The following is a 23,637-nucleotide window of genomic DNA, read 5'->3' as shown; positions in this document are numbered from 1 at the left end:
CTACAGAAATGTTAAAGGCCTGCTTGTACATTTTTTATGTTTTATGTTACAAACCTGCATGGGCCTTCAAATTTTCTATTGGACATATGAATGATATTTTCTATAGGTTGAAAATCATTTCGTAATGCTTCTTTTCATGAATTGTTAACATCTTGACTCAGAGAGATTGAAAGAATATGATGGCCCAATATGACATATAATAAAAAGCAACTATTGATTGAAACGCCCACAGATTATTTACTACTAAGATTCTTGAATGAAACTTGCAAAAATATCCCAGCATATAATTATACTCCTGTATAACATGCCACCAATAATTGTTTTCTAACAAACTTGTTAAGATTTTTAGTTCAAGGAGTGTAAACAAGGGTTCCCCCAAGAAACACCAATGCTTGCCTGTTTTTAGCTCACCTGTCACTTTGTGACATGGTGAGCTTTTGTGATCGCCTTTTGTCCAGCATCCGTCTTGCGTCGTCTGTCAACAATTTACTTAAAAGACATCTCCTCCTTAACCGCTGGGCCAATATTAATAAAACTTCATAGGGATGTTCCTTGGGTGGTCTTCTATCAAAGGTGTTCAAAGAATTCAATTCCATGCAGAACTCTGGTTGCCATGGCAAACAAAAGGAAAAACTTTAAAAATCTTCTTCTCCCAAACCACAAGGCTTAGGCCGTTGATATATGGTAGGTAGGATCACCAAATGGTCCTCTACCAAGATTGTTCAAATTATGGCCCTGGGGTCAAAATTGGCCCCGCCCTGGGGGGTCATGGGTTTTCTCTATATGTTTATAGTGAAAACTTAAAAAATCTTCTCCTCTGAATTTACTTGGCCTAGAGCTTAGATATTTGGCATGATTCATCGTCTAGTGGACCTCTACAAATTTGTTCAAATTATGGCCCTGGGGTCAAAATTGGCCCCGCCCCCTTGGGGGGTCATGGGTTTTCTCTATATGTTTATAGTGAAAACTTCAAAAATCTTCTCCTCTGAACTTACTTGGCCTAGAGCTTAGATATTTGGCATGATTCATCGTCTAGTGGACCTCTACAAAGTTTGTTCAAATTATGGCCCTGGGCCAAAATTGGCCCCGCCCCGGGGGGTCATGGGTTTTCTCTATATGTTTATAGTGAAAACCTTAAAAAATCTTCTCCTCTGAACTTACTTGGCCTAGAGCTTAGATATTTGGCATGATTCATCGTCTAGTGGACCTCTACAAATTTTGTTCAAATTATGGCCCTGGGGTCAAAATTGGCCCCGCCCCGGGGGGTCATGGGTATTCTCTATATGTTTATAGTGAAAACCTTAAAAAACCTTCTCCTCTGAACTTACTTGGCCTAGAGCTTAGATATTTGGCATGATTCATCGTCTAGTGGACCTCTACAAAGTTTGTTCAAATTATGGCCCTGGGGTCAAAATTGGCCCCGCCCCGGGGTGTCATGGGTTTTCTCTATATGTTTATAGTTAAAACTTCAAAAATCTTTTCCTCTGAACTTACTTGGCCTAGAGCTTAGATATTTGGCATGATTCATCGTCTAGTGGACCTCTACAAAGTTTGTTCAAATTATGGCCCTTGGGTCAAAATTGGCCCTGTCCCGGGGGGTCATGGGTTTTCTCTATATGTTTAAAGTGAAAACTTAAAAAATCTTTTCCTCTGAACTTACTTGGACTAGAGCTTAGATATTTGGCATGATTCATCGTCTAGTGAACCTTTACAAAGATTGTTCAAATTGTGGCTTTGGGGTCAAAATTGGCCCCGCTCCGGGGTCATGGGTTTTCTCTATATGTTTATAGGGAAAACTTCAAAAATCTTCTCCTTTGAACTTACTTGGACTAGAGCTTAGATATTTGGCATGATTCATCGTCTAGTGGACCTCTACAAAGATTGTTCAAATTATGGCCTTGGGGTCAAAATTGGCCCTGCCCCGGGGGGTCATGGGTATACTTGATATGTTTATTAAGTTAAAACTTCAAAAATCTTCTCCTCTTAACTAACTTGGACTAGAGCTTAGATATTTGGCATGATTCATCGTCTAGTGGACCTCTACAAAGATTGTTCAAATTATGGCCCTAGGGTCAAAATTGGCCCCCCCCCCCCCGGGGGGTCATGGGTTTTCTCTATATGTTTATAGTAAAAAAAATCAAAAATCTCCTCTGAACTTACGTTGCTTAGAGCTTAGATATTTGGCATGATTCATCGTCTAGTGGACCTCTACAAAGATTGTTCAAATTATGGCCTTGTGGTCAAAATTGGCCCCGCCACGGGGGGTTAGGGTATTCTCTATATATTTAGAGTTAAAACTTAAAAAATCTTCTTTTCTGAACTTACTTGGACTAGAGCTTAGGTATTTGGCATGATTCATCGTCTAGTGGACCTCTACAAAGATTGTTCAAATTATGGCCTTGGGGTCAAAATTGGCCCCGCCCCCTTGGGGGGTCATGGGTTTTCTCTATATGTTTATAGTGAAAACTTCAAAAATCATCTCCTCTGAACTTACGTTGCTTAGAGCTTAGATATTTGGCATGATTCATCGTCTAGTGGACCTCTACAAAGTTTGTTCAAATTATGGCCCTGGGGTCAAAATTGGCCACACCCCGGGGCTGATGGGTTTTCTCTATATGTGTTATAGTGAAAACTTAAAAAATCTTCTCTGAACTCACAAAGACAATTAACGTCTTAATTTAAACTGGATAACATATTTAGTACACATACCAATTTTCAATATGGGCCACATACAACAATTAATAACAAATATACATATATAGATACACACATAAAATCAAGTAGTGACAAGAGCTTAGATATTTGGCATGATATATCATCTAGTTGACTTGTACCAATATTGTTCAATCTTTGGCCCTGGGGTCAAAAAATGGCCCCACCCGGGCGGTCATGGGTTTCCTTATATATGTATATGATGAAAACTTAAAAAATCTTCTTCTCCGAAATCAAAAGGCGAAGGCCTTAGATATTTGGTATGAAGCATCGTTTATCAGACCACTATTAAGATTGTTCAAACTTTAGCCCTGAGGTCAAAATTGGCCACGCCCCGTGTTCATAGGCTCAGGTTTTCAATATTTGTATATAATGGAAGAATGTGCAATATATGACAGGTGAGCGATTCAGGGCCATTTGGCCCTCTTGTTATTTCAATTGATCAAGGGATATAACTCCACAATTATTAAAGTCAGAGTTATGGCTCTTGCTATACATGTACATATGTAACACTCGTGTTTCAGTCAAATATCTTGAACAGGATTTGAGTTATGGTCAAAGTTCCATTCTTTGCACGAGGAAGCCCTACACCAAGGCTGCCACAATCCTGAAACATTTTGTGTGTAAAGATAAAACTAATACATAAGTAGTTTATCTGATAGGACAAATATCCACCCACAGTTGCTACATGTATGAGAAGCCTTTAGAGGTTATTTTTTCATGTATTGTTAAAATCTTGATTCATAGAGATTGAAAAAAATGATGGCCCAATATAACATATTATAAAAATCAACTCAAATCTAGATTGAAAGGCCTGCAGATTAATTATCCCCCGCCAAAGCGAAGATTTCGGGAGGGGAATATTATTTTGGCGTTGTCCGTCCGTCATTCCGTCCGTCCATCTTTCCGGCCGTCCGTGCGGTACCATATCTTGGTAGGCAATTTGATCAGAAAATGTTCAAACTTGATCAGAATATTCCCCTTGATCATATCTCGACCACTTTTAAAACTGGGTCACATGGGGTCAGAAACTAGGTCAATAGGTCAAATCTTAGAAAAATCTTTGGAACATATTAGCATTATACATGGTCAAATATTCATGAAACTTTATCAGAATGTTTTCCTTGATGAACTCTTGGTCGTAAATAAAACTGGGTCACATATGATCGTAAATTAGGTCACTAAATCAAGTCTTAGAAGAAAAAAATCTTGTCCAGAACCATATCATGGTAATGATTGCTCAAGTTATGTTCCAAATTGGTCATGATGTACATGGGGTCAAAAACTAGGTCAGTAGGTCAAATTTTAGAAAATTCTTTGGAACATACTAGAGGCATTATACATGGTCAAATATTCATAAAACTTAATTAGAATGTTTTCCCTGATGAAATCTTGGACTTATTCAAAACTGGGTCACATATGATTGAAAATTAGGTCGCAAGGTCAAATCTTTTTTGGCCGGAATGGAAATGATTGGTCGGATTATGTTCAAACTTGGTCATGATGTACCCATTGATGAAATATGGACTGCTTGTAAAAGTAGGGCATATGAGGTCAAAAATTAGGTCACTAGGTCAAATTTTAGAAAAATCTTTGAAACACATTAGAGGCAATATGGTCTTATATTCATGAAACTTTATCAGAATGTTTTCCTTGATGAACTCTTGGACATGTTTTAAACTGGGTCACATGTGATAAGAAATTAAGTCACTAGGTCAAATCTTTCAAAAACTATTTTATGGTGGTGATTGGTCTGATTTAGTTCAAACATGGTCAGTATGTTCTCTTAGGGTTTAATTGTGACTGTGTTTTAAAAGTGGGTCATATGGGTCAAAAACTAGGTCACTATGTCATATCTTATAGAAATCTTGGGAACACTCTAGAGGCAATACATCTGCTCTCATTTCCATGAAATTTAATCAGAATGCCTTGATGAAATCTTGGAATAGTTTGAAACTAGGTCATGTGGGGTCAAAAATGAGGTCACTGAGTCAAATCTTAAAAAAACCTTGTGTACACTCTAGAGGCTATATTGTTTGCATATATCTGGACCAATCTTCATGAAACTTGAACAGAATGTCTGCCTTGATGAAATCTTAGATTAGTTCGGAACTGGGTAATATGGAGTCATAATCTAGGTTTCTTGGTCAATTCTAAATGTTACATTATATACAATATATTTTTTTATTTCAAACAGTTGCAATTAAACTCAAACTCACATATATATATATTTCATCAACAATTGATTTCCATTCCTTGACTTAGACCAATCAGGCGGGGGATATCAATTCAACAAATTGGCTTGTTACTTCTGTAAGATCCTTGAATGAAACCTGCAAAACTGTGTTACATACCACCAATAATTGTTTACAAACCATTTTGTTAATTTTTCCCAGATTCAGCCATATTTCACTCAGTGTGAAATGCTAAGTTGGTATGGGAAACATGTATGTGCGTGAAGAAAATGATTTTGCCGCTATGTTGCCAACGCTCCTACATGTACTGGCTTATTTTGTTAGATTTATCTTTCGGTACATGTACCCGTACAGGGTAAAAAAACAACAACATGACTTTGCTTGGCTTTGCTTGACTTTGCTAGGCTTTGCAATGTTTAGCAGGACCGGTACAGGGGTGCCTCGTAACCTGTACTTGGGTACTTATCCACTTGAACAATTGTTATTAGTATAAGTTGATAGGTGCAAGTCACAGAGATAATGATGGGGTCAAACAGTTGCATTCATTTAGTATTATTTTCATTACCAATACAATGCACAATTTATCAGTATAACTGATTAGATTTTAGTGATGCTAATAAAATTACTGATAAATAGTAAAGATGTGAACTGTTTAACATCATTGTTTTAGAGATGCTGTCAAGATTCATTTGCAGGTAAAATAATTGTACATAGCAAGCACAAATATATTTGCACATATTTATAACAATAGACTGTAGCACTAAGTTAAGCACCTTAAACACTATGAATCAATGTTATTAACCCTTTGCATGCTGGGTAAATTGTCGTCTGCTCAAAAATGTCGTCTGGTTTATTCTAAATTTCTTTCAATTTACTTAAAACTTTGGGGATATATTGACTGAGTGGCAAACAGCTTGGAACCTGACCAGGCGCCGAGTTACTCGGCGTCTGGTCTGGTTCCAAGCTGTTTGCAAAGCCTTTAAAATCGCCATCAGCAGCTTAAGGGTTAATGTATTACTGTAACAAAACATACCAAAATGGTTAGATTGTTTCTTCAGTTGTACAGGGTCTGAGTTTAAACCAGTACATAATATTAACCATTGTTTAATTGTAGTCGATTTTTTTTTATCAGGACATAAATTTAGTGTTTGCACTTATTTATAGACCAATAATAATTGAATATAATTAAATTTACACCTCTTTATATGATTACCAAGTATTCCGCAGATAGCTTGGTCGCTGACAATGTTTAGTAAAACACATTGACTGCCAAGGTTTGAGCAAAGATTGCTAGCGTTTAATCTTTGATGAAATATCCTATGTGACTAATGTTATCGGGTAGGCTGAATTATCAAAAATTTTATAAAAATATTTAAATGTCTTTCTGCCGTCACTGGCCTGGCAATGTGCTGTGACACAGAAATTTGAATAAAACTTTATTCCCATTGGCCCAAAAATAATTGCATCCCCTAAACAAGATATATATTTTTGGTGTTCTACAGACTACAGATAAAAGAAGCCCTCGTTTAGGCTGCTTCCTCTCTTTAGGCTTATATTTTCTGTAAAATGGTAAAAAATACACAGTTTTACATACATGGCAATCATAAACACAATGATTAACTTTCAACAATTTATTAAGCAACATTAACACAGGAAGAGGCAGATAAAAGTTAAACAAATCCATTTATCACAGATATATAAAATAATACTTTTTAGTAAATCAATACTAGTGAACAGTTAATACTTATCAAAAGGTACACATGGGTAACTAAAGTGGATTCTTTCAGAGAAAAAAAAGTTTGTAAAATTCTACCATGGCACTTTTCTTTCATCTACATGTAACATATTCCCTTGGAGTACACATTCTTTACCAGTGATAATATTATATTTTTGTAGTTTTTTTTCTTTTTTAAAATATGGAGTTTTGGTCGTCGTGGCAACTGTTTGCAAATAAATGTAGCTGAACATACTTGACAATTAGTTTTACAAAGCATAATCACAATGCATTTTTGCACCAAAAATACAGTCAATTTCTACCATCCAAACAGCAGCGAAATCAGTGGCCGAAATCAGTACAAGCCTACAAGCCCTGCACTGGTAAAATGCATCCGGACTTACTCAAATTCTTGATTTTATATAGCAAGGCTTGTTTAAAAATTTGATAAAAATATAAGTATTTGGGTTTGTTCATTTGATTGGTTGTTGGCTGAAGCAAGACTAATACAAATTGTACATATACAGACGTTTCATGGTTGTATGAGTCCACCCTTCCAATAATCAGTTTCACATGTGTGTCTTAATTTAAGACAAAACTTTACAAATAAAACAATTTTTTTTTATCTTGACCTTACTTCCATATATTTTCTGGCAGTGAAATCGGAAACAGACATTTTTTTCTTGGCCTATAAGTAAGTGATTTAAAAAAAGAAGAAAACTTATCGTTCTAAATACTGTCTTTATACACATATACACTTTATATGAACATTTACTTGATAAAAACTGATTGTAGATTATGGACAATGATTGCCCCCATTGAATCAATAATATTGATAATGCAAATTCTTTTGACCAATAAGTGTCAAAAGATCAATATGTCATGAGCCTATAGTGATTATCAAGATGATTATAACCACAGACTGTAAAAAAACATTTCTGACTATCACAGTGAAATATAAATTGTTCATTAAAACAAAAATATATCACAAGTATAATATAAAAATAGTTCAAATGAATGCTTCTTAAACTTTAACAACAACAACAAAAAATGTTCCTCCTATCTGTAAACATGAGTTATAATTTCCGGCGAGTCAAATGCAATGTTGGTCTGTCTTCGAGCCTCAATGCGAGGAAGTTTCGACCAATCAAATGTCGTGTAAAGGGTGACAGATTTCTTCAGCCGTCTGGCATTGCAGGCATCATCATCTGTGGCATAGAGGGGACTAAAAATAGATCAAATTAATGTACAATATTTGTTTGAAGTAAATATGTTTATATCATCAATGACGTCATCATCATGAAATAATGAAATATAACTAGAACACCGAACCATAAACCATTTAAAGGTATATTATATGGTTTATAGGTCCAATATTTCATTGAAAAAGTGTTCACTGCATTATAAGTGATTTTTATTTATTTAGAGCCGTTAATCATCCGATTTGTATTTCTGATTTAAAAATAATATCACATGCATAGTCATTCAACTTTAAAACTGTTCTTGTTCAATAAATCCTGTATTGAATGGCAACTCTTATCATATCCTGTATGTCTAATGGTAGATGTACAATTTAGTAAAAGACAGAAACACTAAAATAATGATGCCGATGCCACAGTCATATAAATATAGGAATATTATTATTACTGCAATATGCAGATAAGCCCTTACAACAGTATTTTATGTTTCACTGGTAAGAACCAGGCACACAGTTAGCTCAATCGGCAAAGCTCTGTGCTATCATTCAGGCAGTCGTAAGTTCAAGCCCTGAACCAGCCACATAGTGAGCTCAATCGGCAGAGCTCTATGCTAGCATCCGGGAGTCATAAGTTCAAGCCCTGAACCAGACACACTTTTCCTCCCAGGTTTACTTCACAACCATAACTCGACAATGTCCAAATACCAAGTCAGGGAAATGTTAAAATGATAAGAAACCCTTTTAATTAATTAAACCATTATACACCAATAGCAAAACCAAGTTTTATATTTGAAATATATTTCTGGAGTACCAGTATTATATGTTGGGTGAATTCGCACAATGCTAGTTGTCATTCAACAATTCCATTGTCCAAGATATGGATCATATTCCATCAATAGATTATAAATACCACATTGTATAAACCAATGGAGTGGTCTAGTGGTATAGGTGTCCGCCTCTCACCCAAGAGGTTGTGGGTTCGATCCCCACCAGGGGTACTTTCTCATAGCTTCTCAAAAAAAGGACACAGTACTGGTTTCTGCCCAGGAAACGGACTCGAGAGTGATGCTATAAGCTATCAGCTTTCGTCACAATCGAGCTAAAATTTTTTAGTATAAACCTAAACCAATGGACTAATTTGAACACTCTGATTAACAACCTCTGACATGTGACCATGCAGAGCGAGGCCTCTATATGTTTCATGTCAATTTTGGCAAAAGAAAGAAATTAATTCTAAGTCGGACTAACCTGTCTCTGAGAAAACTGTTGCCAAGGTCACGCGTGTCTGTAAGTAAAGAAAACCATGTTGTAGGGTAATTATGAAATTTAGGTATACGTTTACCACAGACTCGGGCTGGGTTCTAAGTTGGGCATGAGTACAAACAAACAGTCTCAAGTCCAAGTCTAGACTCAGCCTCAGGAAAGCACTTTTATCAAATTTATCAAAGTTTCTTTTATCTGTAAACACGAGTTATAATTTCCAGCACTTTTATCAAATTACAAAAAATCAAATTAATTCAATTTGATTTACAAAAATAAATGTCACCTTTAAAAAGTAATGAAATTCAGCTAATTTTATCATCAATACTTTTTAACTAGACAGAAACTTACACTGAAATGAATATTTGCAGTATACTGTGACTTAAGGTTGAGACTGTTCGTAATCATGACCCCAACTATTACTTTCGCACAAATGGACTTAAATGCGTGTAGCATCATGCAGTTAAAGGTATCCGATGTACAGATGAATGACTGTCATTACATCCAGCCATTGGGAATATTGTTAAATGATGATGCCTGGTGACCCCATGTAACTTTAGTATTTTTGAAAGTGTATTGCTTGTAGAAATTTAATGTGTTAAACAAAGTACCAGAAATACACTATATATATATAGAGTTATTGCAGTTTGTGTTTTGGTTCTTTGTATCAAATAAAAGTGTAATTAAAATAATGCATTTTTCAATCTTTCATGGCAAAAAATTTTTCATAACTTTTGTTTACATATTCCTTCCCTTCACATCAAACCCTTTAAAATGAATCCAAAATATGGGGTCAACAGTAGGGCATCCAGGACGGGTAGAAATTTGGGACCTAAGTACCCGAGTTGTCCTTTACCCGCCAAGTGTTATCTGTATACATATACATTTCCCAGCAAAGTCTAAAAAGGAAATTTGCCCTATTTTAATGTTGCCATGTCACCTGAAACAAATTGTTTGTCAAATGAAAGCTGAGCTCAGTCCCAAAGGTGAGGGAAAGTCATCTAAGAAAAAGCACATGGTGAAGAAACATCTCTTTCATTCACTTCAACAGGTGACAAGGCTGGTGTAAAAAGACCCCAAAAGCACCAAAAATTAGATGGTATTTCTGTAATGGTCAAATACCGCCCAACAAAAGTACCCGGCCTGCGGGTACCTGTCCATGCCCTGGTCACCAGGCACCAAAAATTCACATAACTGTACATCAGATTACTTCATTAGCATGCATCATAAGAAAAAAATAATCTATTAAATTGGTAATGGAATTACATGTAATATGATTTTTATGCCTTATAAGACAACAATGTCAAAAACTGTTTAAAAAATATTTGATTTTTTTTTCAGTTTCCAATGTATCTTCTAAATTTTCCAATAAAGCAAAGTAGATTATAGATTATGTCCAGTGTTTCAAATAATTAAAATATATGTAAATGAACACATAAAATGCCATTATTGACACACACGCAACACGGCTACGGTATATTATACAAGATGAGGAAACAATGTTAATAGCTAACACGGGTGTATTTGTATCGGGGCAAAGCACACAAAAAAAACACTTTTTAACATGAAACATCCAAAATACATGTACAAGGGGTTTGACACAAAATTGTTAACATGAAAAACATTCTGGAGAATTTAAGGTTTATCCTAGTGACTAGTGTTAGCATAACAACACAACAGTCAAATCAAATAGTCTAACAATAGGTCAACATTATGTTTTTATTGTTTTGGTTAGTCATGCATTATAACATGAAAACAAGAGTGCTGTGGAGGGAATGCTAACGCTTGTCATTTCAGGTAAAAGAAGGGGCATTACTCAACATCTATTAAAGCCGGAGTTATAGACTTTGCTGAACATGTCCGTATTGTCTCTGGCAACATGTGAACCAAGTTTGAATTCGTAGTTGTTCAATTAGTGCAGTCAAGGTAAGCCCACTCCCTTCTCACCAAGGTGACCCGGGTTTGATACCCAGCCTAGGTGCATGTGAGTTTGGTTAGTGGCCATCAAGCCTGACAAAGGTGGGGGGGGGGGGGTCTTCTTGATACTCCAGCTTCCTTCACAGCTCATTAGACCATACTATTGTGCTACATTGTGCCAAGAGTGTGACTTAGTATAAGTTATCATTACTTTCTTCACAATCATTGTAAAATATACAATGTTTAAACTTTGTTTAAAATCTTGAACCGGTTTAGAGTAATGGTCAAGGTTTTTGCATGGTGCTGCTGATACTGCCATGATGACAACACAAAGGCTATGACAATACCTCCACTCTTTTTTCTTTTTTTTAAAAAACAGACAAGCGCTAAATACCCAAAGGTGATATGAAATAATGTTCATTTGGGAAAGGTTTCAAAGTATTTCAAAGAGCTAAAAAAATGATTATAAGTGTATAAATATTTTCCGAGTATCAAAATTAAACAAGAGCAGCGGAAGCGGATGGAGAAGCTCTTAATTTTTTTCTCAGACCAAGAAGCATGATGCAAAAAAAACTGCAAAAAGGGACTTACATACAAAATTATGTGCATTGTTGATGCAAATTAGGTGATTATTATAAGCTGTTTCCAAGTTTAGCACATCGGTTACGCCAACAACGACAAAATCAAGGCTATGACGATTAAAATCTCAACTTTTTTTAGAAAACATTCAAGCTAAAGTACCTAAAAAAGGTTACAAAAATTTCTGTGTAAATAAAAGGATAATATATGTTTCTTAAACATTAAAACTGTAATATAATACATGGGCAAAAGTTGAAATAAAAATCTCAGTGTAAATAAAATGATATATATTTCTTTAAAACAGTAATGTTATACATGGGCAAACATGAATATTTATGAACATCGTGACCAAGGGTAACAAACTGAATGAATGCAACTACATGCAGGATTATTTGGTCAACAAAGCTTTTCATGTCAGAAAAAAACAATAAGACAACTTTGGCATATAAATCGCCAGTGTAAATGCCACAGCTATTTCAAGAGCATAGTTAATCCATCATATTAAAGGGACTCGCTCAATGTTCATATTTGCTCAAATATCACCTTTTAAGACCACAATTTTCAATTACGTTATTAATGGCATTGAGCGATTGCATTGTTGCATGATTGGTTATTTGACTTTATCACATGACAATATCAATGCATTCTTTAAACTAAAATATCCATAAGCTGGTGAATTAGACCTTATGGATAAAGCTCCGTTTTCTATTTTTTTCTTGACTTTTACCGGACTGCGTTCACACACCCCTAAAACAATTTTTTTTTTTTTATACTTAATTTGTATTTTTTTTCTGCAATTTAAATATCATAGAGTAAAATAATGATCAAAGTGTTTTCAGATGCATGACCAGGAAAACTAATTTTTGGTCCAAAAACATGATGAGCGAGTCCTTTTGACTAAAATAATTTTGAAAAACAAGATTTATATAAAAAGTATTAGCAAAAGGAGTATAAATTATACAATAATTTTAAGCATAAATAATTACAGGTAATAATTGTTATGACAATATCTGTTAGTACCAGATATGATAATAAGAAAAGTTGTGAGCTGCCAAAGTTGTCTTACACCTAAATGAACAAGCGATTTAAAAACAAACGTCTGAACATGAACGCTGCAACTCACTCGGATCTGGTTTAATGTATCGTCGTGGTAACTGCAACTCTTAGAATTAAAATACCATTGGTGAACAAAGTTGTTCAAGATAAATTTTAAAGAAATTAAAAAAAAAATGCACATAAGTTCTGAGAATAAAAGTAGATGTCAGATGTAATTTCTGGTATAATAAAATTTGGCTAAAATTTGTCGTCATTCCAATTAAATATCAATTCATTATTTACTTTAATAAATTACCAGCATGAAATAAAAGGAAAAGTTATTTGTTTCAGTGTATGAGAGCCAGTATTTCTGTATAATTTATTTCAATGAGCAAGCACCAAAAGATGTATTTTTACAAGTGGCTTTTACAATATCATGTTAAACAAGAGATGTTTGTCAAACATTATGCCCCCCTGATAGCCATGTTGTCATGATTATATGGACAATTGAATGAAATATGCATGGACCGAAATGACAGCTGATTTGTTACTGACATTGGATGAGTTAAGGCAGTTTTAAGATTACGACCATTCAAGTGTGAGGATAGAGTGTGTTATGACCATGACCTTTGACTCTATGATCTCAAAATCCATAGGAGTCATCAGCTGGTCACCAAAAACCTAAATGTCAAGTTTGAGGGCCATGGGTGCAGGCATTGTCAAGTTATCACACAGACAAGCTTTTTTCGTTCAAGGTCACTATGACCTTGACCTTTGACCCGATGACCCCTAAAATCATAAGGGGTCATCTACAGGTCAGATGCAACTCCAAGTCAAGTTTGAGGGCCATGGGTGCAGGCATTGTAAAGTTATCACTCGGACAACCTTTTACCATTCAAGGTCACTGTGACCTTGACCTTTGACCCTATGATTCCTTAAATCAATAAGAGTCATCTACTGGTCAGGCCCAACATCCATGTCAAGGTTAATGATCATAGGTCCAGGCATTGCTGAGATATCACTGGGAGAAGATTTGTTAACCTTTTTGCACTAAAGGTTACTGTGACCTTGACCTTGGTCTAATGACCCCCAAAGTCGATAGGGGTCATCAACTGGTCAGGCCCAACCTTCATGTCAAGTTTGATAACCATAGGTCCAGGAATTGTCGAGTTTGTTTTCAATGTCACTGTGACCTTGACCTTTGACCCCTAAAATCAATAGGGGTCATCTAATGGTCAGGCCTAACCTCCAAGTCAAGTTTGCGGGCCATGGGTGCAGGCATTGTTGAGATATCACTAGGACAACCTTTTTTCATTCAAGGTCACTGTGACCTTGACCTTTGGCCAAATGACCCCTAAAATTAATAGGGGCCATCTACTGCCCAGGCCCAACTTACAAGTCAAGTTTGAGGGCCATGGGTGCAGGCATTGTTTAGTTATCACTCGGACAACCTTTTACCATTCCAGTTCACTGTGATCTTGACCTTTGGCCTGATGAACCCCCAGAACAATAGGGGTCATCTACTGGTCAGGCCCAACCTTAGAGTAAAGTTTGAGGGCCATGGGTGCAGGCATTGTCGAGTTATCACTCTGACAACCTTTTACAATTCAAGGTCACTGTGACCTTGACCTTTGGCCCGATGACCCCCCAAAACAATAGGGGTCATCTACTGGTCAGGTCCAACTTCCATATCAAGTTTGATAACCATAGGTCTAGGCATTGTTGAGATATCACTCAGACAAGCTTTAAATTATTTTACCATTAAAGGTCACTGTGACCTTGACCTTTGGCCCGATGACCCCCCAAAACAATAGGGGTCATCTACTGGTCAGGCCCGACATTCATGTCACGTTTGATGACCATACGTCAAGGAATTGTTGAGATATCACTCGGACAAGCTTTGGTCTATTGACGGATGGAACGACCGACCGACCTACCGACCGACATGTGCAAAGCAATATACCCCTCTTCTTCGAAGGGAGGCATAATGAAGAAAAGAGTGATATAATGAACAATTATCCTAGATATGGTTAAGTTGATTTGAACCACAATAATTTAATTTCATTCTGAATCAGGCTATTGATTCATGATTTCATAAAGCTGCACTCTCACAGACTGACTGTTTTGACCACTTTTTTATTTTTGTCTTGGTATGAGTCAATTTTTGCATAAATATCTAAAACCAATGATATACTTAGGCTGCTGACAAAATATCAGATCACAGTTTTTAAAAACAAATTTATATCTAACATTATAAAAGTGAAAATAAGCAATACTAACGTAATCATTATTGTGTATTTATTAATAGAACTAGAAACGAATATATCCTCATGCATTGAATAAAAAATAAATATTTTGTCAACATTCATGCAAATAGCACATGCAACAACATAAGTATGAAAAATATCATAATTTCAGTAAGATTTTTCATAATTAAGCATGCAAAACTTCTAGATATGATAAACATGTCACTGAAGTGATCTTCTCTTGTCATGCATGATTGATATATTGTACAATATAATAACTTAGTGTGCTCATGTCTTACCAAATTACTGTTATTTTGAATTGTAAAGTTGCACAATCTTGATTTATAATATAGCCATAACATTAGAATTTCTATGTTACAAAATATATATTCATGTAAATATTAAAAGTATTCAATGTAGACTTTTGCTGTTTATTAGACCTCTGTTTTATCATTTATATTTTCACACAAATTTATTTTTCAATTTATTTCTAACTTTTTATTTCAAATCACAAAATATACTTACCAAATTTAGTAAGGGGTTGCTCTTTTCCTGGGAAGTAGATATTTGGAGGGCCCTCTGATCTTCGACCAAATGAAATAGTTTCCCGTAATTTTTCCTGTTCTTGATCGTAAATCTTGATTGCTGTGTCCCTCTCTCCTTTTAACACCTCTGGAAATAAATTGAACAAAATATTAAAACTTAAAGCATGGATAACCCTTTAAAGCTGCACTCTCACAGAACATTTTCACAACTTTTTTATTTTTTGTTTTGGAACGAGCCAATTTTTGCGAAAATGCATGGAAACCTGTTAAATAAGACTGCTGACAAAAAATTAGATCGCATATTATATATTTAAGTTCAAAAATTGATGTTTTAAGCATTTTTTCTTAAACAGTTACGCCATAGAACATTAATTTTTTAACAGAAATATAAGAATCTGTGATCTGATCTTTTGTCAGCAATCTTTTATCATTTGTTTGCAGATATTTTCGCAAAAATTTACTCTTTCCAAGACAAAAAAATAAGAAGTTGCAAAAACGGTATATCTCTGAGAGTGCAACATTAATTTTTTAACAGAAATATAAGAATCTGTGATCTGATCTTTTGTCAGCAATCTTTTATCATTGGTTTACAGATATTTATGCAAAAATTAGCTCTTTCCAAGACAAAAAATAAAAAAATTGCAAAAAACGATAAATCTGTGAGAGTGCAGCTTTTACAGTCATCAAAAAAAGGCTTTTGGATGAATAAGCCCAAATTCTTTACATGGTGCTTGGCAGCATGCATTTTTAAACAAGCCCTGCTAATGAAAATTCAAATTTTAGCAAGCTGGGAAAGCATTTTACCAGTGCAGGGCTTTCAGTCTTTTTCTCATTTCCACCCTGCTTTAAACTTTCTTGATGGCAAGTGGTTAATGTATCAGATTCTGAACATTTGGTCACTTCATTAAATAATGGCCCGCTTGTTCAGAACTAATGTTGTTTACATCATCATTGTTAGCTTTCAAATCGTAACCACTGTGGATCTTTAATAGATACACTTGTGCTTTGCTGTATTTCTAAACAGATCTGAGACAACTGTTTCAGCTATTACAGTTTGTCCTACTTTGAAAGCCAATGAGATTGCTGCATTTCGTTTTAAATTTGAAAAATATTTCCCATATTCTGCAATTCGTCCCTGATATGAACTCCGATACAGAGAAAATACAGTGATATTTGGCCTACGTGACTTTTCTAGAAAGTAGGCGGAGCCAACACGAGACTGCGACAATTTAATTATTAGGTCTGCATGTACCGCACCCGACATCACGTGACATCAAAGAACCGGTGCCGCGCCACTAGATTATTTCCCTGGCTTGTCAATCAATTTTTGGGTGGAGTCGGCGTTTGTCAGTCAACGTTTTGCCGGGTGTGCGGACGTGACAAACTGTAAGCAAGTTATCTTTCATATTTTTAAAAATACGAAACATATTGCTGCGCTCGCCTTCGGCTCGCTTGCAATATATTCAGTATTTTTAAAAATATGAAAGATAACTAATACTTATTGTTTATATTTAAACATGTGAGCACATCAACAAATATTTCTTGTTTCAAAGTTAACATCAATGTTATCAATCTTATTGTTAACTTTAACAAAGTTCTGAACAATCCGCTCATTTATGACAAAATAACAAAAACTTAATTAATTAAAAATAAAACAAAACCTTTTAACTGCACAAAAACCACGGCTCAGTGGCCTCCCTAAATGAAATGATTTTATCTTTTGACTTTTAACTCAGATTTTTGTAGTAGGTATATAATAAATATAAGCTTAATATCAGGTTGTACCTTGTCTATCCAGCAGCTCCACAGAAGGCACGGAGTGAACAACAAACACACGATAGTCCGCTTCCTGGGCTACAGGGTTGTTGAACAAATCTAAAAGCAATGTTGTGAGATTAGTGAAAATGAAAACCGTATGCAGTTGAAGAATGGTCATCATCCCGCGTTTTTTTTTGCAGAACCCTCAAGCCCTGATTGAGACCAGAAGAAATGTGCACCCTTCTGCTTTCACAAAATTAAAAGGTTATGACACCAAATATTTCCTTTAAATTTATCTCTTTTCTTTAAAACTTTATTGTGCGATAATGATCACAAACAAATTTTACATATTTGGCATTTACTACCTCAAATTTCTCTAATTAAACACAATTACAAATTCTTTCTGTTGAATTCATTATAGATATTTAAATCTGCTTGCCAACAAGGATTTATTATTTTTTCAGTAATCTTGAAGCTGATTCTAATCCTATCTGAGTCTGTTACCTAAGTAATTGTATTTTTTTGCACACCATCTCCCATTTCCAAATTAACTGACATTGGGTTAAATCGTGTTTTTATCAGTGTTTTTTTCTCTCAGTATTTTGAGAATATCCAGTCCTGTACCCTTGAAATTGGGAATGTTTGCACTGTTTTTTTGTTGTTTTTTTTAAAATTGGGAATTACAGATTAATATATTAACTTTGGTCAAAGGGCTAAAACAAACAGGTGATACAATTGTACCAACAGATCACCTCGCCCTGTAGGTGTTTGGCAACTGTTCACCTCATCCCTTTCCTCTTGACAGATTTTATTGTCAAAAAAAGAGGAATTAATACAATGGTAAACCAAGATTTTTACACACTTGCTAAGGTGTACCAGTGCAAAAAATGTCAATTTCAAGCATACTTTACTTTCTTATTTTTTTATCCTGCTATTTTCATTTCATTATCAAACTCAAATTCCACAAATCAATGTTGGAAGCGCTCGTATTTTTCCAGAGAGGTCAACAAAAACTTTGACCTATTGACCCCAAATATGGGGACATCTACTGAGTACTGACCATGAACTATGTGCATAACAAGTTTGAATACACTTCACTTTGTTGTCTAAAAGTTACTAATTGGAAACGCCTTTAATCTTAAGTAAAGTTTGCCAATACCTTTGACCTATTGATCCCAAATAGGGGTCATCTACTGACCACGACCAACGTGCATACCAAGTTTGAATACTCTCCTCTTTTTTACTGATCGGAAACACCTTTAATTTTTCTAGTTAAATTCGCCATTTACCTTCTATTGACCCCTAAATAAATTGATTGGAACCAAAATTATGTCACCAACTAGGAGGACTCACCCGTACAAAGTAATTCCTGTTTGTCAGTTGTACTTTACAGGAGAAACAAAGATAAAAGACATTTATTTGAATTAAATAACATAACCAATGCCTACTGAGTATTTTAAGTGTCTGCATCTTCTTGAACTCCTTGACGAGTCTATCGAGCTTGGTAAGTTGGTTGTTGTGTAGCATGAGGACTTCGAGACAGGTTAGATGGCGCAGGGACCCTGACACGTCTGTTAGCTCATTGTTCTGTAGATACAGTTCTCGTATCTGGAAGTTTCCACTGAGGCAAGAGATTCCTCGTAACTAAAAGCAAACAAACTCACATTATTTTCATTCAGTGTGTTTCAATGAAATGACTACAGTAATAGTTTATTAAAGAATTAACTGTACTAGAAAAGAAAAGTTTGCTATTACCAAAATCGAAGGCAAACTTGGGAAGAGTATCATTTTGAAGATGCAAAAGCATTCATATAACAATAGTAATTTCCATGCATACAAAATTAATGCAGAATTGTATGAATACAACTAATATACCACAAAGATGAATTGCCAGACTTATACATGTAAAAAGCCTTACAAGCTCTATTTCAGTATTACTAACACTAATTCAAGCATTGATTTGAATCTCAATCAAGCCTTCCTTTCTCTTATTTAGGTTTACTTACTCTAATTTAGTTTTACTTACTCTATTTCATTCTTACTAACTCTAATTTAGTATTGCTTATTCCAATTTAGTATTACTTACTCCAATTCAAGCCTTACTTACTCTATTTCAGTCTTACTTACTCTTATTCAAGCCTTACTTACTCTATTTCAGTCTTACTTACTCCAATTCAAGCCTTACTTACTCTAGTTCAGTCTTACTTACTCTTATTCAAGCCTTACTTATTTTTTTCATTCTTACTTACTCTAATTCAGTCTAACTTACTCAAATTCAGTCTTATTTACTCTAATTTAGTTTTACTTACTCTATTTCATTCTTACTAACTCTAATTCAGTATTGTTTATTCCAATTTAGTATTACTTACTCCAATTCAAGCCTTACTTACTCTATTTCAGTCTTACTTACTCTTATTCAAGCCTTACTTACTCTATTTCAGTCTTACTTACTCCAATTCAAGCCTTACTTACTCTAGTTCAGTCTTACTTACTCTTATTCAAGCCTTACTTATTTTTTTCATTCTTACTTACTCTAATTCAGTCTAACTTACTCCAATTCAGTCTTATTTACTCTAATTTAGTTTTACTTACTCTATTTCATTCTTACTAACTCTAATTCAGTATTGTTTATTCCAATTTAGTATTACTTACTCCAATTCAAGCCTTACTTACTCTAGTTCAGTCTTACTTACTCTTATTCAAGCCTTACTTACTTTTTTCATTCTTACTTACTCTTATTCAGTCTTACTTACTCTAATTCAAGCCTTACACACTTAAATTCAAGCCTTACATTCTCTATTTCAATCTTACTTGCTCTAATTCAGTCTTACTTATTCTAATTTAAGCCTTACTCTATTTCTGTCTTACTTACTCTAATTCAAGCCTTACTTACTTTTTTCATTCTTACTTACTCTTATTCAGTCTTACTTACTCTAATTCAAGCCTTACACACTCTAATTCAAGCCTTACATTCTCTATTTCAATCTTACTTGCTATAATTCAGTCTTACTTATTCTTATTCAAGCCTTACTTTCACTAATTCAGTCTTACTTACTCTAATTTAAGCCTTGCTTTCACTAATTCAGGTTTATTTATTCGAATTCAAGACTTACTTACTCTATTTTTGTTCAGCCACAAGCATCTTAAGAACTTAAAAGCTGATAAATCAACACACTCCGTAAGGTTCCTGGAAAAAAGAAATGACTCATTGAAATTCTTGTAAATGTATAGAGAAAGAATTAATTTAAAATGAAAATTTGCTTTAAATCTTCCTAAACAAATAAATTAAATTTGTTTCTATTTTCAGATTCTATTTTCTCTGATTCATGCAGATTTTATACAATTTGGTATGGTGTATTCAAAGGCGTTTGTCACATTGATTGAACAGTTAGTTGGGATAGTGAAAATATGGCATTCCAATGAATATCCTTGCCTTCAATTGGGAATAACTTTTTTATATCATAAATGTTTATTTCTAATCTAATCAAAATGAAATTTATATTGTCCCAATCTTATCAAAGGCATAATAGGGCCAAAATTTACTTTCCAATCAATGTGATATTAATTAACACCCTTTTTATGCTGTTCAAATAAATAATGAACATGTATGTTTAAACCAAATATTAAAGAAATGGTAAAACAGTTACGTGATAATTGAATTGTAGCATCACATGCACACAATTATATACCAAGCACATGGTACCACATCGCAATATCTCTACAATTTCCTTGTATGTATGTGAAAAGACATTTTATGACAGTGGCGAATCCGTGGTCTAGTGGTTACACACTTGACTATCAATCCTAGGGTCTCAGGTTCAAATCCCTGTCGCATCACTAAAAAATACTAATCGTCTTTCTGGAGGACGTTAAATGAGGGTCCCGTGTGTCCCGTGTACACTGATGCACTTTAAAGAACCAGGGAGACATTCTGTATGTGCACTTTGCTCCAAAAACCTAAAATGATTAACAATCTTATCGGAACACTCGCCTAATAGGCAAGGCCCTAGTGCAAGCGTAACACACCACCTGACGTTATTACGAAAGTACATTATTGAAATTACTTGCACAATTAACGTATCAATATTGCAACTAGTTTATAATTTATTTATTTATTTATTTTATATTAATCCAGAAAAAAATGATGATTCTTTTTTGTATTTTTAATCCATTGGGTCATTTGAAATACAGAAAATGAGTGCAGTCAAATTAAGTTGGGAAGAAATCCGTGGTTGCTATGGACACATAAATAAAATAATGGTCACAAGTTGTCGAGAAAATAAATCGCTAATGACAATCCTTTTAAAAAAAAAGTTTGAAAGAAATTAATATACAGTATAACTGCGATGGCTCAAGGGCGCACGGTCCAAGCTGAAACCTTGAGGGAACCGATGTTTCGATCAACCCAAGTTTCAATTTTCTAGTCTGTTATGAAATATCTTACAGTGTATTTTAAGTTTGAAGTCGTCAAACCGACTGTTTACTACAACACCAATAATGTGTTGCTTTGTGGAAATCGTGTATATATTTTAAAGCTGTTTTACACAAAATGTATAAGACAAAACATTTAGAAATGAATAAATAGTTATGTTTATTTTTATTTTCTAAACAAGCAACATTTAGATATGACAGCACATATTATGGCAGTTTAATTTAGTCAGTTTAAGTTGGCAAAATCAAGGACTTATGATTGGAGCATCTTGTCTGTCTCGCCAAACTGTTCAAACTCATAATTATTCTCTCAAATGCTCTTATCAACTATTAGCGGTCATGTGTAAACAGTGATAAACTGTTTTTCACACCTTATGAAATTTCCTTTCAACTGTCATCCCATTTTTCACAACTTGCGAAAATTTTAACACCTATTTATTGTGTTTATTTTTGAACACGCATTTGGGAAAAAGTGTGAAATTATGACCTCGAGGGAGCCATAAGGTTTTGTGTATTTGGGACCAGCTATTGTGCTTGACTCCTTGACTTATTTTGGTTTCGATGCAGCGTCAGTAAATTTTATATAAATATAGAAGGAAAAATGTTCGGGACCAAACTCCGACCTCGAGGGACTGCCGGTTCTCGAACAACCGCCTGTTCAAACGACCACAGTTTAACAGTACATAAAAAAATCACAATTTTTGGCGTTTTTTATTTATGATTATTGCATTTGAAATAGATATGTCTGAAGGCCCAAAATCGCACTATGCAGCTCATATTAGGACACATGTTTGTTCATACTTATCAGCCAGGTAGAGCTCTTCTACATCCTTGTCTTTCCTTATTCCCCTGTCAGCAAGGTGGTCATCAATCACCTGAAAGAATTTTTTTTTAAATGTATGAATTAATATTGTTTTCCTTATTTAATTGTGTAAAGTAATGAAAACGTTGACGGATTTTTTTTAGATTTTTGATATGGCAAATCCTTCACGTACAAATTGTTTAGTATCAAAAGTGGGTAGTTGTTCCGATCAGGATTCTGGGTTAAAGCATATAGCGTCTATAAAATATCATAAAAACAAGAAATATTACCAGATAATGTTATTTTATATTAGTTCTGTACACAAAAAATAAACATCCAACTTATAATTATGAGTTTGACGGATTTTCTTCATTTCATTCTGTCAAAACATAATGATATATACAGAAGAGCACCTGCAAGGCTTCAGGGCACAGTTTTAAATCGCTCGGAACATTTCGGCCATGGCCGAGTTGTTACGATTGTATAACGAGGTCTATCTCGAAGCTTTGTCGGAGGAGGCAGAGTTATTACGATTGTATCGAGTTGTTCCCCTTCGCATAATTGTTTTCTGTGTCAGTCAACTTTTGTTTTATTGGAAAGGTGAACAACTTGTTTTAATGCATTAAATGCTTGTTTAGTGCAAAATAGCATTTCACTTACATGGTAAAATATGAATATAACTCTTTATGATAAATTTCAACCATAAAATACTTCACTTAAAACAATTTCAATATTTTTAAAACACCCCCGTTTTTTGCACATTCCCGTTTAGACGTTAGGGATTGGAAGAATCCCGTATAACACGTCTAATATTTTAGACTAGTGGTTCAACCATATCCAGAACCGATGAAACTGATTTTTCACAAACAGATCAGAAGAAAACAAACCAGTTTGTACATAATACGCAGAAACTGATCCTACACCGATGCTACGGTGCAGCCGGTCTTTTCAACTACATGAACAACATGATTTACAATTTGTAAACAAACCAACCTGTGTGGATGACGCCATCTTTGTTGTTGCTACAATAAATCATGCAGAGCCAAAACAACAACAGTTTCGCACTATTCGCTAAACCGGCTGATTCAAAAAAAATCCTGTGAAGATATATCATAATATTCAATTGAAATATGTATTTATTCTAATTGGTGCCATAGAAGATATAACTCTTGTTAAAAATTAAAATTCAATTCAAAAATTTAAGGGTTACATACAACTATTATTTTGCTACTTTCACTTTCGTTT

At 34.6% G+C, this 23,637-nt stretch overlaps 1 protein-coding gene across 2 annotated transcripts; it reads right to left on the bottom strand.

Moving 5' to 3' along the window:
• Positions 1–6,523: 6,523 nt before the first annotated feature.
• On the bottom strand, positions 6,524–23,485 carry LOC128232722 (leucine-rich repeat-containing protein 72-like). 2 transcript variants are annotated; one of them, XM_052946432.1, is made up of 9 exons: positions 23,386–23,485; positions 22,392–22,465; positions 20,277–20,346; positions 18,608–18,803; positions 17,187–17,276; positions 15,382–15,528; positions 12,699–12,737; positions 9,068–9,104; positions 6,524–7,846 (listed from the first exon to the last, which is right to left on the bottom strand). In XM_052946432.1, exons 1-9 carry the CDS (start codon positions 23,401–23,403, stop codon positions 7,681–7,683), a joined length of 837 nt encoding a protein of 278 aa, XP_052802392.1. In that variant the 5' UTR covers positions 23,404–23,485; the 3' UTR covers positions 6,524–7,680. The 2 variants fall into 2 exon arrangements, with proteins under 2 accessions (XP_052802392.1, XP_052802393.1); XM_052946433.1 differs by lacking the exon at positions 12,699–12,737 and having other exon boundaries at positions 23,386–23,481.
• Positions 23,486–23,637: the final 152 nt, after the last annotated feature.

The sequence above is a fragment of the Mya arenaria genome, chromosome 4, assembly GCF_026914265.1.
Source record: "Mya arenaria isolate MELC-2E11 chromosome 4, ASM2691426v1".
Taxonomy (NCBI): domain Eukaryota; kingdom Metazoa; phylum Mollusca; class Bivalvia; order Myida; family Myidae; genus Mya; species Mya arenaria.
This window is presented reverse-complemented; position numbering and strand designations above follow the sequence as displayed.

Coding starts and splice junctions, on each gene's coding strand:
- LOC128232722 (XM_052946432.1), bottom strand. Junction 20,347..22,391: donor GAGCTCTACCTGGCTGATAA/GTATGAACAAAC, acceptor TCTTTTTTCCAG/GAACCTTACGGAGTGTGTTG. Junction 7,847..9,067: donor AACAGTTTTCTCAGAGACAG/GTTAGTCCGACT, acceptor ATCTATTTTTAG/TCCCCTCTATGCCACAGATG.